At 48.1% G+C, this 20,035-nt stretch overlaps 1 protein-coding gene across 6 annotated transcripts in view; it reads right to left on the bottom strand.

Annotated features, from left to right (window-relative positions):
* The window catches only part of TBC1D1 (TBC1 domain family member 1), a 207,303-nt gene extending 189,078 nt beyond the window's left edge, over nt 1–18,225 (bottom strand). For 3 of the 6 annotated variants that reach the window (XM_036019718.1, XM_036019712.1, XM_036019704.1), the window contains exons 1-2: nt 18,045–18,225; nt 7,154–7,659 (exon numbers count right to left, since the gene is read on the bottom strand). In XM_036019718.1, coding sequence (XP_035875611.1) covers nt 7,154–7,570 — 417 coding nt within the window. In that variant the 5' untranslated portion in view covers nt 7,571–7,659; nt 18,045–18,225. Of the gene's footprint in view, nt 1–7,153; nt 7,660–18,044 lie in introns of those variants that run through there. The other 3 variants (XM_036019727.1, XM_036019724.1, XM_028507146.2) reach the window with 3 other exon arrangements.
* Nucleotides 18,226–20,035: the final 1,810 nt, after the last annotated feature.

Raw genomic sequence — 20,035 nt, 5'->3', positions numbered from 1 at the left:
GGTCTCTTTCAAGGAAGCAGAACGTTTCACTCCTTAGATGAAGAAAAGAATTAAAATGTAAATTCCAGGGGTGACCTAAAGTGGTGGCACATCCGATGTTCTTCCGAGTTCAGGTTTTTGTAGACTAGACAAAGCTGAAAAACTGGATAAGGGAAGAATCTTGAGATAATTTTCTTAGACTTTATGTTTTTTCGAGGGCTGGGCCCAGACAGAACTCGTGGTTTCTTTGTGATGTACTGGGTGAAGGCCTGGTCTGGGTGAGCCCCGCAACCACGGGCCTTCCAGAGTAGGTGCCACCGCTTCCTGCCGTGAACCTACGCTCAAAATTACGCTTCAACCCAGAACCTCACTCCCGGCGTTCCCATGTGTTCTGAGGGGTATTCTTGGATTTTATGAGCAAATGTAATCTATGGCCCGATAAATCTGAGGATTTAGTGGGCTAGTGTACAACTCAAGAGTGGAATAGAAAAGATTGTGTTTCTCTAACACAGCAGTTCTCAGAGTATGGCCTGCATAATTTAGTGAACCAGTATTTTCCAATAATCAGTTCATGATATGTGAGGGATCAAAAAATTAATATTTTTCTTTCCACCTTCTGCATTCTTCCAGCTGGGCCAAATAATCAAATTAACAAAGACATTAACAGGAAAAAAATAAAGTGTTTAATACATGCACGTGGGGAATTCACATAAGCACGAGAATGCCAAAGACAGTGAGGCACCACTGGGTCTAGGAGACATTCCTGGACAAAGGAGGAAGAGGGGTGGGGCGTTAGATACCAGAAGTGACAGCGGATGGTTTGCAGGTAGTTGAGGAAGAGTAAAATATATATGAAAATCCTTGCCAGGCTCCTCAGAAAGGGCGGAACACGGAGGTATCTGGCCAAGAGGCTTCTGCCTGGAGCCCTCATTTGCCCTACCCAATCCAAATCCGGCCAAGGTGACATCCTACACACTCCTTCCTGAAGCAGAGTTTTCTATCTGGATCTCTTGGGCAGGAAAGTCGGGGGAGGGTCAAAGATTCTTTCTGAGTCTTGTTTCTTAACAAATAGCTTAAAACAAACATCCCAAACAGGCAGCTTCAGGTTGACAAAACTTCAGCTTCCTTCCCATGCGTAAAAGAGTCATTGAAGTGTGAGACGGACCAATGAGTTTGACTATAACAAACTACAAAGAGTACTTCTGCTAAAAAAACCTATTTCCTCCGGTAACACTTTGATATGACTTCAGAATTCATGTTGTAACAAACGTTTAAGAAACTACCACTTGTTGAGTTTTGGTACAGTGTTAAAGAAACATTTTCTAAAATGGCTATAAAATATTTTCCCATTTCCTTATTACATATCTGTACGATGCCAAACCTTTTCCATGCACTCAAGCAAAACAACACATCGCAAAGACCGTAGAAGCAGCTGAGAATCCAGCAGTTGTCTATTAATCCATACATTAAAGAGATGTGTCCCCGAGTTAAACAGACACGAGCAGAGCAAGTGTTACTGTAGGTCGGCAGTCACTTATTAACAAAGGAAGGCAGTAGAATCAGAATTGAAGCATAAGGAACTGGGGAGCTGAATCAGACATTAAGGCTGATTTACTAGGAAGCTGTAGCATTCACGGGCTCCCCAGGGGACAGCTGCATCCTCCACGGTTACCACGGGGAGGGGGCACATGAGGAGGGATAAAAGAGCAGGGGAAACTCCTTTGCCGGGCACAGAAACACTAGAAGCCAAGATGGCACAAGGAGAAGGCCCAGCCTGCAAGAGCCAGAAAAGAGGTTAGTTTGAAAGTGCGCTTATCCTTTCCCAAACCCAATAAGATGTAATCAAAGCTTAACAAAGGCCCAAGTTTCATTTCTTCATTCCCACATTCTCTTTCTGTAGCAGCCGTACAGGCCTGGGTGTGGCAGCCACAGGGACCCAAGTGCAGGACCAATCACAGTGCAGGAAGGATCAGACACTCAGCTGGATGGGGGAGAGAGACTAAGCTATACTACTAGCACTTTGGGTTCCTGGGTAGTGGCATGGCATTTCTGGGCCCTGGTCCTCCCAGGCTTGGTGAGGACAAGTGTGGACCTGCAGCCCCAGAGGCTGGACTCTTCCTGCAGCAAGATGGAGCTGAGCTACCCGATCGTGGATGAGACATCGGGCACCTGAGGGCAGTACTTTGTCTTCGCTCCAATAAACCTTACAGCAATTGCTCCCATCCTCCTATGTGTGGGTCTCCGAAATGTTTTTCTTGTGGCTCTGTGGAAGAATCCTGTTTGCACGGGCAACACAAGGACAATGGGCCAGGTACAGAAGGTCACCAGGGCAGAAAGCCCAGGGTGCCTAGCCATGGGCAAAACTGAGAAAACGAGGATGTCACCCCCAGGGTGACCTTTTCTTCCCTTCATGCAGTTTGGACCCCCTGACTTTTCACATCACTGGTCATATGATTTAGACCCTCCCTTGGCCTTTCCTCCCCTGGCATGTTGCTAGTCATGGGTAGACCCCCTTGAAGAAGGAACAAGAGGGCCAAAGAGTAGCCTTATGTGACCCCCATGCAGGCCCTTGTACAACCCCTTCCTTAAGCATCAGCCCTTAGGGGTGACATCTAGGGCCCTGTTGTGTTTCAGCTCTGGGCCCAGAAAAGCAGCACAACCAAACCAGCAATTCCATGGCTGACCTCAGGACCAGCCACACTCAATAATGAATGACCCCTGCCCTGGCCCTGACCAATCAGTGGAGACCAGTACCCTGAAAGACCACACCTGAAAAGCTGACGAATATTCTATTGAGATCCTCTCCTGGGACCCCACCCCCTAAAATCCCACCCTTCAAAGCCCTAAGGATGGAGGACTCAGCGCACTCCCCCCACTCAGGAGCACACCCGGGCCCCTCCCCCCCTCTTCCCTCCCCCCAAGCACACTGCCTTTACCCTCTGGTCTCCTAAGCTCCAAGTCACCACCCCCCTCTTTGCCTCTGTAACTTTTTTCCTGAGGCCGTTCCCTCTACAGCTCACTTCTCCCACTTCCATGACTTTCCAAATAAACTTTCTCTTACGGTTCGAGTCTTGGCTCTGAACTCTTTCTTCGCCAGAATTCAAGTACAGAGGTTGCTGAACCGAAGTCCAGTCGGACTCCAGCGTCTGATGCCGTGGTGTTCTGACCGCCACCAACAGCCCTGTGCCTCTCACCACTAAATCATTTTTCAAAATTATGGCCATTTTTTCATAGAAATATTACTTATACTAACGTATTAGGAGCTTATTTTAAATAAATTATTTTAATAATTAAATACTTTCTTAATTATCTATAATAGTTACAATAAAATTTAAATAATGAAGTGAATTTTAAATAAGTGAAGACCTAATTTCTCAGCTTTAATGTCTAATATGGTCTTAGTAGGAGTAACCCACATAAACTGATGCTCTTTGGGACCCTCAGTGACTTTTAAGAGTGGGAAGAGGTGCTTCAATCAAAAGGGTTGAGATGCGCCCTGGCTGGCGTAGCTCAGTGGATTGAGCACGGACTGGGAACCAAAGTGTCCCAGGTTCGATTCCCAGTCAGGGTACATTCCTGGGTTGCAGGCCATAACTCCCAGCAACCGAACATTGATGTTTCGCTCTCTCTCTCTCTCTCTCTCTCTAGCTCTCTCTATCTCCCTCCCTTCCCTCCCTAAAAATAAATAAATAAATAAAATCTTAAAAAAAAAAGGGTCGAGATGCCACACTAATACACTTTGCTTGTGGAACATACAATTGGAAACCGTCTCATGCTGTGCTTATGAAATTATTCTTTTATGTGCCTCTCGTCTCCCTAGACATTGCTCGGTAAATTCATTTAGATTCTGATGAGCGGTTTTCCTCTCAAACAGTAGGTTTGTACTTGTGACCCCGGCAGTGAATGCGGATATCTCCTCTGGCAAACACAGCTGATGGTGGTCTCATCTCTCTCGAAGGGGTCTTTAGAATTTCGAGAACCATCTCCCTGAGCAAATGTCACAAACAGTCAGGAGAAACGATGGCACAGGTTACCATGCCCGCCAGCAGGTGAGCCTCTGTTACGAGACACAGTGCCAGGGATGCCCCGGAACATAAGAGACACCCGCCAGTGAAGATCAGGGCCAGGGTGGCGCAGCATTCCACGACCCACAACAGCTGACTCCCTGACTGAGGCTCCCATGTTACAAACTGCTCTTTTATAAAAATGAGCAGGATGATAGCAATTTATTACTCTGAGTACCGACAATTTGTATGCAAGCCAAAAATAACTTCAGAACTAATTCATAGTTCTACCATGCTTTTAGAATATAGAGTACGGCCATTTCTCTACTTTTGGCAAGACTGGAAGCCCCAATTACAAAATTTAGTTATAAATCTCTCCTTCCTGTCTGGCATCCGAACGCCTGGCCAGAGGCCTACTCTCAGATGGCCACGGAAGATGCTGGGGAACAGTCAAAAGTGCAAAGTGCCGAACAACTATTGTGCGCACAGCCTCTCCCCAAGGAAACACAGTGCTTACACGGAGCTGGCCCGGAGCACAGGCTGTTCAATCCTCTCATTTTCCTTCTGGAATTTGCCCAAAGAATAGAAACCATTAAGTTTATGAATGCAGTTTTGTAAGTGCCTAGTTCCTAAAATGTTGCTTAATTTTTAAAAGATGGCCAGGATTTCATCCTGAAAGCCAAAGACACTCACCTTGAACTCTATTTTTTTTTAACTGAAGATGAGATTCAATTAACATATAATTGGCTTCTAGTAAGACTTTCTTGGGTGAAATTTTTCTGATAGTCATAAATGCTTAGTACGTTTCCGGTCCTAGTCGACTCACTTCGTCTGCCCAGAAACTCGATGAGAGAGAGACAATAATTACCCCCATTTCACAGACGAAGGTGCAGGCTCAGTGTGGCCACGCGGTTTATGCACAGCAGATGAGACTAAAGAACAGAGGGACAAAATGGAGTCACTGCAGCTAAGCTGCCAAACTACTATCCTTGTTCTAACTAGCCTAGCAACTAGAACTTGAACTTTTCAGTCCGGTGTCTGTCAATGCCTGGAAATACAAACCTCCAGATAAACCTCTGATTATCCCCTGAAAATCCAAGGAAAGAATGTTCATGTATTCATACCTCCTGGCATCTGGTAGTTAGACCACCAATCATCTAGAGCAGTGATCCCCAGTGGTTTTGGCACCAGGGACCGGTTTCATGAAAGACAATTTTTCCATGGACCAGGGTTGGGGGGATGGCTTCAGGATGATTCAAGCGCATTACATTCAAGCTCACCTCGTGTGGTGTGGCCCAGTTCCTAACAGGCCCAGACCGATACTGGTCCAAGGTCGAGATGTTGGGGACCCCGATCTAGAGGATTCCCTTCCCAGACCAATCCAGAGCCTAAGAATGCAGGACTGATTCTTCTCCAGGATATACTGTCTGTTGGAAGAAACCCTAGCTTTTCTTTCTTCTTCAGAACACTGTAGGTAGGTATTGCCTAGTAGTGTTTCCGGTTCACAAGCTCTAAGACCCTTGAAAAAAATCTTTATCATTTATTTCTAGCCAAAGCCGCCTGATTGATTCACTAACTCTTGGTGGAAAACTGGGATCCAGGAAGTTAGTCCCCCTGAACTCCTAAACCAGGATGCCGCCCTGTCTACCTGAGATGCATGGACACTAACCTTAAATGATTCACAGTAAGAAGATATCTACTTCTGTGGGGAAGAGAGGGGTTTTATGCCCCAGACTAGCCTTTATTTTAAAAAGACTTCCCTATGCTCTGGTGCGTTAGGTCCCATTCTCTGTCTTCCCCACCACACCACAACCACACAGTATTTACCTGCTGATGCTCCTGCCTTCCTCCTAGCCTGTGCTAATATCTTCCTGCATGGTGCCTGGAGCAGCAGTCAGTGAATGAATGCGTAAAAGGACCAAGGAGTGAGCACACAAAAGTGAACTTCCACAAATCTACTTAGTCTCCAAGAAGATGAATTGACAAATGAGTTTGGTGCACCCTGGAAAGTACGTAAAACACCCGGTGGGATGCAGGAAGAAAACATTAGCAAGTCTCTCCTCTAACATCTACCACGTGGGTGGACACTGGCATCCTCACAGCTACAGGGGCAGTGAGCTGCCCTGGGGGGCCCAGCCCAGGTATTCCTCAGTGCACCCGTGAGCAGTGGCACCCTCACCCATTTGCTTTCCGGAGTCTGTACCAAATCACAGTTTACATGAGCCCAACAGAGAAAGTGTCTGTAGGGCTTATATTTTCCATTTTATCTGAACTAACCATCCCAGAACGGGCTGTAAAAAAGTCTTACACAGAACTGAAAAAAAAAATAGGAAAGCCAAAGACAATGCAACACAAATGAACAGGTAAATAATGGAGCTGATGACATTTTTATATGAGAAATATATGATGACCTGTGTTTCTCATATAATATTTTTCTCAGCCACATCATGAGATATAACAATAACAAGCTAATCAGATCTGGCATGAAGCTGGCAAAACACACACACATGCACACAGCAATAAGGACAACAATGAACCACCCAGCAACTATCAAACTTAGATTCCTATCCACTGTTCTTGTGAATATAGTCCTTGCCTGGGGGAACATCCTGCCTTGGGAAACTGGCTGGTTGCATTCTTACACAGCTTATAAATAAGTATATTTTTATTAACAGCATCATAAATGGGGAGTTCGCTGACCTAGAGCTGGCCTCTCGAAGCGCGCTCTGCAGAGAGGCCAGCATCAGCATCACCTGACAGCTCATTGGACACTCGGAGTCCTGAGCTCCACCCCAGCCCCACGGGAGCGGAACGTGCATTTTAACAGGATGGCCAGGTGATTCGTGTACACATTTCTGGTTGAGAAGCACCGCTTTAGAACACACTCCTTAAATGATCTAAATCCTAAAAGTTCAGCTCTTATTTATACAGTTAGATTTCTCTTTTGAATTTTGACTTCATAAACTTGCAATTTCTAGTATCTGTTATCAAGTGTTCCTTAAGACTACAGAGAAACTATCCCCATAAACCAGAAGTCCAGTGAAATAATCTGCATGTAACGGCAGCATTACCTCTTATTCATGCCAGCATAGTAAAATGAATGTCTGGGCCCCTGTGCAATACAAACCATCCAGCCACACCTTAATTGTTTCTCCCCAGCCTCCACTTACTTTTGTTTGATCATCAGCTTTGAACACGTAGCAGATGCTCCGCTTACTGGCCGTTTCATCCTTAATCAGACAAGCAAAGTAACTTGGGTCGTGACTGTTGTGGATCAGTTTGTGCACGTGCTGGGGCTTACACTCGAAGACGCTGGAGCAGATCAGGGGATCCCACTGCTGAGCTCTCCCCGGCTCGGGTTCACATCTCAGTCCCGAGGGCGAGACGCAAAGCCGGACTTGCTTGGAAGCCGGCTCCTTGTTGGAGGCCTGCGCGCTGCGCCGCCGCACTTCTGCCACGACCCACGGCAGCATGGGCATGGTGGTCAGAGAATGCACCGCCAAGGAGCCCACCAGCTGGAGCCCGAAGTCCACCCGGACCTCCGCGGGGAGCGGATGTTTCCTCGCTGTGAATGTTATGGGTTCCATCGTGCCAGAGGTCTGGAAACTCAGCAAAGCGCTGCTGCTCTTCTCTTTTAGACCAAGCAATCTATTTTACGTGCTTCTGGTACAGAATCCTGGGAGGGAAACACAGAGGCATCAGGATTTGATGAAACCACAGCAAGAGCTACTTTCAAAGGGTTATTAGTTCAGGAGAACTTCAAAGTCTGAAATCCAGCTTGGGGTAGTAAGCATGCAATACAATATACAGTTGATGTATTGTAGGATTGTATATACCCAAAACCTATATAATTTTATTAACCAGTGTCACCCCAACACATTCAATTAAAAAAGTCTGAAACCCAAACACAGGAAGAAATGGAGGTTTGTTCAAATAAGCCGAGAAAGAGCTTTCTTGAAATTGAATTTCATATAAAACCTGAATGTGCCATAAATGCCACACTTACGAACAGGTTACAAAGATCCCATGGGGGAAATTCTTATTAAACTTAAGCTTCACAGGGCCCACAAAGGCAAGCTCTATAGAAAACAATGTGATACTACTCAGACAGCTTGAAACACTGTTATATTACTTCACCTATGCTTCAAGGAGTTTAAGATAACCAAATTCAGTACTGGTAATTGCCACCCCTCCCCCCCCAAAAAAACCCCCAGCAATCTCACAGAAAAAATATCAGCTATCCATCATCATAAACTAGACCAGTTTTAACACCTTATCTATTGCTTATGATACCACTTAACTTCCAAAAGCCTCTCCCTGACGTAGTACAGAGGTTCAGAATCACAAATTCAAATTCCATTAACGGGTCCTCGGTGGCCATTATGTTCCAAACACTGTCCTAAATATCGTTTTGTTTTGTTCACGTGCGCCATCATCCCGACACCTTGCTAAAGGATGTTGCTTCTACTAGAACCAGACTCTCTCAGCTGCCTCCCCTCCGTGTGTCTCACTTTCAATACCCGTATCCCACGTACCCTAACACCTTCTTGTTCCACTGCACGCCAAAACCCTTCTGTTCAAGGCTGAGCTGCCCACAGCACCAGAAGCCCTACTCTGTACTCATCTGCTCCCTTCATATGCATTCTCGTATGTGTTTCCTGAGCGCGTATGCACATGCTGAGGACCCAGACCAGGGCCACACCTGCCTGTCGCCGTTGCATCCCTGGTGCCTGGCACAGCGCCTGGCTCAGAATAGGCTCCCATAAATATTTTACAGGAGCGCATGAAGACTGTCCTAGCCTAAAACTAAAGGTATTTCCAATGGACTCCAAACCTCCTCCAGCCACAGCTCTTCCTTTTCTACACAAACTTCTGCAGGATAGAGTCTCCGCTGTCTCCACTGCTGACTGTCCATCCACAATCTGGACTCGGACCAGAAGCACTGAAATCGCTTCTGAAATGGCTCCCGTTCAGATCACCCACATCCTCTGGTTGCGCAACCCACAGGGGGCTTTTGAGTTCTTAACTGTCTTGCCCTTGCTGGTGAATTTCTCAATGTTGACCATTCCCCTTCCTGCTGAAAACTTCTGGTTCTCATCCTTCCTCTCTGGGTTCCTTCTTTTCAGTCTCTTCCATGGCTTTCATTCCCTGCTCCCCTCATTCCACTTGCTCTCTTTGGAAAATCTCACCTAACCTCCTGGTGTCAACAACCACATTCCAATTCTGCTGCTGCTGCTGCAAAGAGTTTACTTTAATTAAATACCAGGCACTCAGCATGTGTTATCTCACTTCATCTTTATAAGGATCTTCATCTCTAACCTTAGTACCAGTTAGAGACCACGATTATTGCCACTATTGTGACCGAGGAAACTGAGGCCTAAAGAGTTCGAGTTAGTTGTCACTGGTGACTTGAGAGTCTACACCTCATTTTCAACCCGTGCTCGTGAGTGCTGGCCAAGAATGCGTCTACCACACACACCCTGATGATTCTCCAGTGTTCACCTCCCATTGAACCTCAAAGAATCCCAGATCAGCACAAGCCATGAGATATTTCTCTCCAGATAGCCTACAGGCACCTCAGTCTCCATTTAGTTATTTTAAAACTAACTCAGTCTCACTTCTTTCCTTTCCCCTTTCCAAAATTTCTCTTCCTCCCTCTAAGCTATATCTCTGTGACCAGCAACAATACTTATTTTATTGACTAAGCCACAAGCAAAGGAGTCATTGCTATAGACTCAAGGTCTGTGTTTCCCCTCCCCAAATTCGTGTGCTGAAATCCTAATTTTCAATGTGATGATATTAGGAGGTTGGGCCTCTCAGGGCGATTAGGTCATGAGGGTAGAATCCTCATGGACAGAGTTAGTGCCCTCATGAAAGAGGCCCAGACAGCTCCCTTGCCCCTTCCACCACATGAGGACACAGAAAAAAAGACGGCAGTCTGTGAATGAGGAAGTGGGCCATCACCAGATATGGAATCTGCCAGAGCCTTGATCTTGAACTTCCCAGCCATCTTCTGTTGTTTATAAACTGCTCCGTCTACCGTATGCTGTGTAATGCAGCCGGAATAAACTAAGATAAATCACTCCGATTCCTGTCTTATCATCACTTCTAAACTGACTCGACACCTTACCATATCTTTTCTCAACTAGAGATAAAAAAGAGTCCCAACCTTCAATCCGTCCTTCACATATATGTCCTAGAGTAATTTAACATACACACAAAATTGATCCTTACTCCTCTGCTAAGAATTCCTTAATAACTGCCCAAATAAAATCTAAAGTCTTTTACATGGTATATAAGGTCTCTTCAGAATCTGGTCCAACTCTGTGCTCCCCTCAGATGCCTGCCTTCATGCACCTAGTTAGGGTTTCCTGTGTGAGATGTGTTTCTCAGGTTTCTGTGCCACAGAGCATCCTGTTCCTCTCTCCCAGCAACGCCGGTCACAGACCATAAAGGCTCTGAGCTTTTAGCAGGTTAGCCTGCCACAGCTAGCCTGCTGGTGGGAGACACGCGGTACCTGGGTGTGAGACAAAGGACAGTGTATGACTCAGAGCAGCAGCAGCAGCCAGAGAGGCAGCATTTGCGTCAGTTCCCTGACTCCCAATTCTCCTAGGCCAGGTGCACCCTGTATCCATGCTGACCTACAGGACAGACACCTGAGCATCGGGAGCCCAAATATTTCATAATGGGGAGTAAGCGGATCTGCCCTTTGCTCCAGAGGGAGACACTATTTCTGGCTTCTGTGGCTGTTTGCAAATTTGAAGAAAAGGAAGTTCAAAACAAAGGCAGTGACTGCCTTGTCTCACAAGACACGAGAGACCCATGCAGAATCATCGCCCGAGGACTCCCACTCTGGTCCTCTAAATACTCCCAGCACACATTTCACGTACGGGCCAAGCAACTCCCACCTCCTTCTCTCAAGGTGGGTTAGGGCATCCGCCACCATGATCTCTGCGCTTTGCACCTGATCGTCACGTCTACGTTAGTTTGAAGAGGCGTCTGTCAACAAGACTGCAAGCTTCTTAAACCCGGAAGGTTTGGGATTTCTGAAACCAGTACTGAAGTTCTAAACCTTTTCTGAAACAGAAGTCTCTCCTCTTGACCCTTGTATTTCTATATGATATATATGCATATATGCTAAGAGTGAATTTTACAACATAATGTGAACATAGCTTAGAACTAATTTTTCTTTTCAATGTTCAAAAGCTCAGAAGTAAACCCCTACTTTAGTAGAGCACCAGCGCATTGCATGCAAGTGTAGTGCCTGTCTCTTTTCCTTTGAAGTACAGCTTTTATTGGTGATGAGAACAGGCCTGAAGTTCATATAACCCCATAAATAATGGTCTCGCTCATTTCCCTCTCTCTCGCCTACAGGTGAAAGTGGCGTTAAATGTCTGGGTTAACTTCCACCCCTGTAACTGAATCTGTTTCAGATTTACCCGCTGACAGCTGCTAATCCTAAGACATGTTTGAAGAAGTACTAGAATTATGACAAGGGTAGACCTGAGACCTCTCAGTCAGTGCAGAATTCAGGGGTGTCCAGCCTTCTGGGCCACACTGGGAGGAGGAGAGTTTTCTTGGGTTAGCCACACACTAAGGAAACTTAACACCAGTGAAAAACGATGCATAAAAAGAAAAAAAGATTTTAAGTAAATTTATGATTTTGTATTGGGCCACATTCATAGCCACCCTGGGCCACATGTTGTAGATAAAAACCATTATTAATATGATGGCAAAACAGTATCACAGAATTACTTTTAGTTTTCTTATAAGGGAATATATACATAATGCCCCAAAAATATACAATTTAGTCATTTCAATAATTTGGTAAATAATTAGTCATCAAATAAGTTCTGCCATTTCATAGACAAAACTAACGTTTTCACTGTCAGTGTCTCTGAACAAAGCAGATTGGACCATAATACTATTTGTGAACTATGAAACAATAAGTTCTATCTCAGACATGGCCACAATTATTTATAAGCAATCCAGATTCTGCTGACATAAGATTCATAATAACAGACTAGCTAACCATTTGTAGTACTTTTCAATAAAATACTCCATTAAACAGATTAACCATTCAAATAATACTAACAAACAATTAGATTATTTTTTGAGCTGTCTCCATCCACATTATTCGCACACAACCTTTATCTTCAAGCCCCAGGTTGAACGACCGATTCCAGGAGGCCCCTTGCACCTCATCCCCTCGGTGAGACGCACTGTGACCTGCAGTTCCAGTGAGGTTCAGTTGTGCTCCCGTGTGTGCAGCCCGATCACTGACAGAGACCGTCTGCATTCTATCCAACGCCTACCTGCCACTGTCCATGAACACGGTGGGCACCAGCACAGCTGCAGCCGTCCTTCCAGTGAATCCCACTAAAAATGTTCCTGGAAGGCTGCACTTAGGATCGTAACATTTTAAAGCTAGAAAAGGTCCTTTAAAGCCACGTAGGAATTTCCCTCATATTTGAAGGGAGCAAACCGGGCTCTGGAGAAGTTAAGTGGTTTGTCCAACGTTGGTGACAGAACTAGGACAATCCAAGTCCCCGACTCCCATCCAAGTGCCACAGAGAACCTCAGTTTCCTCCTGAAAACACGTTCGAGTATGCAGTTATGAAAGCAAGTTGCTGAACGTCTCCAGATTTCAAGTTGACTCGTATGGGAATGGAACGGGATCATCCCCAAGTTTTCTTCTAGTTCTAAAATCTGGCGAATCTAATTTTCATAATGCATGATACCAAATGTCCCTGGCATTGTGTGGGGACAGAAAGCTGCTCTCCTCCTCCTGTCAGGAACATAAATGTGGGGGAGGGACCTAAGGAAAGGATGGCACTGACTGATCAGGAAGGAAGTGAGAGGAACAATGACGGTGGGCGGTGGGCCTTAGGAGGAGGCTGCCACAGGGAACCCCCTCTCTTTCCAGCCCCTTCGCTCCCTGCCAGCAAACCACGGGAGTAGGAGGGGGACTTTCCAGAGGCTAATGACACTGCAGCCTCTGCAGGTTCTGCCTTCACCTTGGCAGAACTGGTGGGAGGAAGAAAAGAAAGAAGTATAAAAGGAGGTGTGTTGGAAGCTTCTAGCTCCAGGCCAGGTTAGGAAACAGCCCATACTGATGAGCTATTGGGCGCCTCCAAGAAGGGCAGGGAGGCCCCAGGTGGCCACTCCCCTCCACCCCTGATGGCATATCAGGGGTTAATTTTTCTGTTCTTTAACCCAGAGTGGGCATGGAGCTGAACAGAATTATTCTGCCACCCGAATACTCTAATCTCATCATGCAGTAAGACCACCGGATTGGCTAAATCATTTGTTTGTTTTTGCATAGAACGCCACCCAATCAGAGCAGTGTGCTGCTCACCAAGGGATCACCCACAGGTCCCTTTGGAGCAGTCGTCAGCATCACACGGAGCTCCTGGAGCCAGAGCTTCTAACCTTCATCATCAGGGATGCTCCCGCACCAGCGTGCACCTCTCTAATTTGACACGTCAAGTAATGATGTTCTGAATGATTTCCTCCCTATGTAAATCAGAGCCAGTTTAAGGCTAGTCCTTACACTGTCACGTCTTGTAAACTCTTCCACTGTACTGCACAGGATAAAGGGGTGGTGGGTGGGGGGCCCAGTGGCTTTCAGGGGTTATGTTTAACCCTCCCTCCTGGCATAGCTGCTTTAAGTTATTCTCCTAAGAGTAATAGTAGTATATATATACATATATATATATACATATATAATCTAATAACTTTATTTTTCAGTTATAGTTGACATACAATATTATACTAGTTTCAGGTGTACAACATAGTGATTAGGCATTTACATAACTTACAAAGCAAGCATCCCAATAGGTTATTACAATATTATTGACTATATTCCCTATGCTGTACTTTACATCCCCGTGACTATTTTACAACTACCAGTTTGTAGTTTTAACCCCTTCACCTTCTTTTCCCATCCTCCCCCACCCCCCTCTCATCTGGTCACCACCAAAATGTTCTCTGTATCATCAATGAGTTTGTTTCTGTTTTGTTTGTTTGGTCGTTTTTTAGATTCCACATGCATGTGAACTCACATGGTATTGGTCTTTCTCTCTGTTTCACTTAGCATAATACCTTCTAGGTCTACCCATGTTGCCACACATGGCAAGGCTTCATGTTTTATGGCTGAGTAACATTCCACTGTATATATGTACCTCATCTTTATCCGTTTGTCTATGAGTAATAATTGTTCACACATAATAGCACTTTTGTGTCTGTTAACTGACTTAACTCTCACGACCGCCTTGGACAATAAGGACTATTACCACATTGGAAGAAGGACTCTTACGAACTATTATCATTGTCACTCCAGTTTGAAGATGGGGAATAAGAAGGAAGTTGTTGCACAGAGAACTGAAATTACTTGCTCAAGGTCATACTAGTAACAAGCACAGCCGGGTGTTAAACCCAGGTCCTTCCGCGGAGTTTATTCTTGCTCTTAACCACTTTGCTCTTGATTAACTGCCTCTTCTTGGACATTACATGTAAGAGCTTCTATACTCTTACGACTTTGAGAAGTATGTTTCAGCACCCTTATTTTACCTAAGGATCCCCTGGCTAGTAGACGGTGAAGCCGGGACTTGAATCTAGACCTGCCTTATGCCCACATGCCTATTCTTTGAGATATAAGACTATTTCTAGAGGGGGATACCTCTAAAATGCCTTTCTAGTGGAGTAGTTAGGTTGTTTGTCTACCTAAATCTTTCTTGGTCTCAGTAATCCAAATCAAATGTCAAAGTCATACTCTAAAAGTATAAGTAAACAAATAAATAATAAGGTAATATTTGAGAGCTCACTACATATCAGGCACCATTCTAAGAACTTCACAGAGGTAAATCAAGTTTGACGATAAACCCGTAAGTGCTTACCTGCTTTGGAAGTGCAGAGTCAAGGGTCATAAATAATGCATTGTTAAATACGTACATTCCATTTTAAGAGAAAAACAGCTGCTGCTCGTCACAGAGGACACGGGCGCACTCAAAATGAAATGCCCTGTGTGGGCGCTAAAACACGCTCCTGCATTCTGCACGGCTCCGCTGAAACCTAAGAGGCAAGATTGTTTCACGTGGCCCATGCGTGATGAATCTTTTTCTAAATATTTGAAACCCGAAAAGGGACACACTGTCCTTAAATCTAAGAATACACCCAATGACTTGAAAATGTCAAAACCTTGAAACAGGGAACCCTTCCTGTCTTTTCTGAAGAGTCTGGTTTAAAAATATTTCTATCAGAATGTGAAGTTGGAAAGGAAGAAATGAAGATAAAGGTCACTAAAGGGTACTGTAAGACAATCCTTGGCCACCCCCAACATTCCTTGTCTGCTCAGCGGACTCACAGTCCTTTCTAAATGAGCAGAGCCTGCTTCTCCAGCTTTTAATGATCAAGAAAAGGGCCGAGAAACATATCACAGACTGGCAGCAATGTAGCCATTAAACTTGAGGAGGCAGGGAAAAGGGCAAGGAAAAGGCAGGGAAAAGTCCCCACTCCCACCACATATACACACACACACACACACACACACACACACAGACATAAGCCCCCAGATGAGCTGATACACATTTTAGGTCATCCGGGCAATGTGAAGAGCAGAAACTGGGGACCTGCAGAGAAAGGTGTGAGGGGAGGCAAAGGCATCTGAGGGAGCTCTCCTATTGTGACAGAAGATTAAAAGCGTATTCAAAGACCAGCTCCTCTCAGGCAGGCAGCCAGTCTCCGGGCACTGTAGTGACTGGAGGTGTTGGTGTGGATGAGGAGCAGGAAGCACCATGCTACCGAGTGCATCCTCCCTGCTTCCCAGAGGCACATCCTAGAAGCTGTGGCCATGAAAGGAATGGACCGCCCACACCTTGCCCCCCACAGGAGCTCGGCAGATGGCCACTGCAGCCCTTCTGGTGCAGGTTGCTCTCTGGGGAAGTGGGGGACAGAGACCGTCAGCAGCTGGGTGAGGAGGGCGAGGGGCAAGCTGGGTTTCTTTGGAGTGGCCGGTGTCTTTCTCCCACCCCGGTACCGTGACAAACAATGTCACAATGGGAGAAAAGGTCACCACGGACGAGTCTGCGCCCAGCCAGGAGTGTGTTTGCGGTGAAGGGAACCCCCCAGAGTGCTCTGCGGGGCGGACAATGGCCGGCTGTGGCTCGGTCCTATCTGATCATCATTGACAACATCACTGCGTTTCCCTCCTATTTTACGGGCTTGCCAACAGCTGGGAAATCCACATAAAGGCATTTATTTTAATTATCACTTGATGATTTTATGTGCTGCTCTGAGCCACTTTTAGTCCCCTTTATACCTCCTGTGCTCAATTAACAGTCTCAGGATACTCCACTGGGTTCACTTTGGAAAATGCCCCCTCAACATTTCACCCTGTAACTCACAGCCGTGCTCACCATCCAGTAGCTTGTTTTGTCCATGATTACCTATAGATACAGCTGGAGAGAAAGCACTTTGAAGAGTCACTTCCCATCGCATGTTCGATTCCCAGTCAGGGCACATGCCTGAGTTGCAGGCCATGGCCCCCAGCAACCGCACATTGATTCTTCTCTCTCTCTCTTTCTCCCTCCCTTCCCTCTCTAAAAATATAAATAAATAAAAATAAATAAAGTAGGCATTCAAAAAATATTTTTTTTAAAAAAAGAGTCACTTCCCTATAACTTGGTTAGAAAAAATATAGTCAGATTTGAGACTGTGGTAGCGTTCCATTTCCAACATGAGTAAAACACCTGTTTACAAAGCAGTCAACCCTTCCCTATCCCAGCGTTTGTATGCAATGTCCTTCCTCCTGCAAGTCCTCAGGGTTCCCAGGAAGGAACTCCTCCCCAACCCAGAGGAGCCATCTCAATTCTGAGACTCACCTGCCTCCAGGCTCCCTAACCCAAGGGAGCGATGGAACAGGAGTGTTCGCAGACGAGAAGGGCACTTCTGCGAGGTGGGAGTCCCCGCCTCCCTGGACAGCTCCCCATTCATTCCTCCGCCCACCCCTCCCACACAGAGCAGGCTCCCCAAACACAACAAAACCCAGGGTGGCCACTCCACCCAATCCCCTCCAACCAATCCCCTTTGGACTCTGGGGGAGAGAATGAATTTCTGCTTTCCTGAAAACAGGAGCTTTCTACCGAGGCCTCTGCAGTTCAGCTTAAGTACAGTGCAAAAAGTTTAGAAGTTTGGACTTGCAGAAATAGCTGCGTTTCCTGGGTGCGACCCATTTAAACCAGGTCGTTTTAAAGTGCTCTTTCAAAGTCTGATTACATTAATAAATGAAACCACCCAATCGCCTACAAGGAGGATTGAGAGCCGTATGCAGCGACGACTCATCCGCGAATGCAGGGCACTCGGAAAACTGGTGGAGGAAACAGTTCATCACTTTCCATTTCTTTTCCTTTTTAAGCAACTTCCAGAGAAGAGGCTATTTTAAATAAATCACGAGTCCAGCCGCCTCTAGGTGGATGGCAAACAGAACGACACCTCTTTTTTTTGAAAATGAAAACAACAGCATGTGCCGGGGTTGGAGAGGTCCCACAGCCTGAAGCCGCTGGGAACAATGAAGCCGGGTTTCGAAATGACTGGCGCAGGACGTGCCCATAGAAAGACATGTTTCACGCACTGGTGCCGCCGCTCAAGTTACTCCTGCAAAGTACCCTGAACTTTCAAAGGGCGGCACGGGATGACTCACTCGGGCGCCCTCCCCTCAGTCTGGTCGCCTCACAAACGCCAGCCCTGGAGATGTTTGGCAGGAGGGGGTGGAGGGAGATCCGCGGACCCGAGAGCAGGGGTGGGGAGGGCGGCGGGCTCCTCGGAGCTCCTGGGTCTTTAACAACCAGAAGGTTTCGCTTTCATCCAAGCAGGAGATCAAAGAGGTGGCAAGGCACTTCCTCCCCCAGAGCTTCCCTTCTACACACACACACGCCCGGGCCGCGGAGACGGCAGAAACGCCCCTGAGCTGCCCGAATCCCGCGGGCCCGGGAGCGCCGCTGCGGCGGGGAGCGGCCGGGATGCCCGGGAGGAACCCGCCGGGTGGCGGGAGAGGGCGCCTACCTGGGAGGGCGGCGCGCTCACTGCGCCGGGTCGGGCCGGGGCGCGCAGGTGCTCGGGGGCAGCTCGGGGCCGGCCTGGGCGGGCGGGACTTCCATCGTGGCCCTGGGCTGCGGGCTTCCAGCCGCAGGAAGCCGGGAGGAGAGCCTTCGGCTCGGCTCCCGCCTCTTCTCCCCCAAGCTGAGGATACCAGGGACCCCGCGGGCGGCGGCGGCAGCAACAGGCACAGCAGCGGCGGCGGAGGAGGAGGAGGTGGAGGAGGAGGTGTCTGCGCGCGGCTCGCGTTTCCTCCTCGCGGGCTGGGCGAGCGCGGGCGAGGCGAGGGGAGGGCAGGAGTGGGGATCTCCCGATTCGGCCCCCCGGGACCTCCGAGAGGGACGCGGCGCCCCCCCTCCCCACTGCACCGTGTGACTGCGCGAGCGGCGCGGCCGGGACAGGCGAGTCACGGGCGGCCAACAGCTGCTGCACTGCGGGTCCGCCGCGGCCTCCCTCGCCTGCCCGCTTCCCCCCTTCCTGGCGGTCCATCCCGGGCCCGCCGGAGGCTCCAGCCCCCCCGGAGGAGGGCGTGGGGAGGGTGTCTGGGGTGCCGTCCCAGCGTAAGGTCCTGGCCGGCCGGACTCCTGGTGCGCAGGGCCCCCGCGCGTGATTAAGGCCCTCGTGGCGGGATGCGCGGTCACACACTCTGTCCTCAGCAGCCTATTTATAGCAGGTGGCCGTGCCCGCGGGGCTCTCAGCAGGTGGCACTGCCAGCCCGCTCTTCTCGCCCCCGCCGAGGCTAGCCTCATTTGCACTCTCGCCTTCTCCCTCCGTCAGGGACCTGCACCGAACGGGAAGGCGGCCGAGCCACCTGGCTGCCCTCCGCATCACCCCGTCTTCCAGGCCTGCGTTGGATAACGGCGGAGAGTGAAGTGAGGCCACGACAAGCTATGGGTTGCTGGCAGGCAAGGCAGGAAAAGCGAGGGCTCGGGGACGCCGCAAAGGCTGAGGTGCCCTCCCCTACGAAATATCAGGGAGCCGGTTTCTGAACAACTGCAGGGGCCACGCAGGGACCGGACTGGGAGCTTTCTCGCGTGTGCACGCGCGTGCGCGTGCGAGGCGTGCTTAGCCCTGGATCAGGTTTGGGAAAGTTCCCAAGCGGTCTTGCAGAGTGTAAGGAGGCACTCCAGGGACATGCAAGATGCTTGGGAAAGTGGGCTTCTAGGGTTAGGGGATGGCGGTGAGCAGGAAACAGGAACCCTCCCAAATCCCTGTCCCCCCCCCCCCCCCCATCTCTCTTTCCTGAGAAGGATGCCGGATCTGAAGAAAGTACCGCACACGGCCCAACTCCAGAGATGAGTGAACGGGAGAGCGGAGGGGAAGAGGAGGGAGGCGGAGGTGAGGAGTGGAAGGGGCAGCCCTGGAGAGGCATCTTCGGAGTTATTTTGCTTAGTGTAACTGGAGACCCACCTTAGGGAAGTGGCAGAAAGTTTGGGCTTCAGGGTTGAACTTGAACCCAAACCCCAACTCTACCCCTGGTGTGGCCTAGGCAAGCTGCAGGGCCTCCCTTGTCTCACCTGTAGAATGGGACCAATGCACACGTTATAGGACCACTGCGAGGACACATGGGAAGGGGATGTAAAGTGCTCAGTGGTAGGTACAAGGGCCTCAACTAATGGCAGCACCTGTGGTTACCATGGAGGCAAACAGGGGTTCGAGGTGACTCTCTCCTCATCCCTGCCTCCCGCAGAGCAGGGTCCTGTTTGATTAGGATCCCTTTATGAGATTCTCTGAGCCCATTCCCCTGGACATAATAAGTAAGCATCCAGGGGAGGTATGTTTGAGTGGGACACAAAAGTTTTGTTCACAGCTTGATTTAAAACTCTAGTAGTGGTGATAGCTACTCTTCATTGAGGGGCTAGTCTATTTGGGACCTTGTGGTAGGGACTTTACATGTATTGTCTCTAGTTTTCACAAAACTCTGCAGAGCAGAGGTGAATTAAAGCCCCTGGACTAAT

The sequence above is a fragment of the Phyllostomus discolor genome, chromosome 1 (genome assembly GCF_004126475.2).
Source record: "Phyllostomus discolor isolate MPI-MPIP mPhyDis1 chromosome 1, mPhyDis1.pri.v3, whole genome shotgun sequence".
In the NCBI taxonomy this organism is placed as follows: Eukaryota; Metazoa; Chordata; class Mammalia; order Chiroptera; family Phyllostomidae; genus Phyllostomus; species Phyllostomus discolor.
This window is presented reverse-complemented; position numbering and strand designations above follow the sequence as displayed.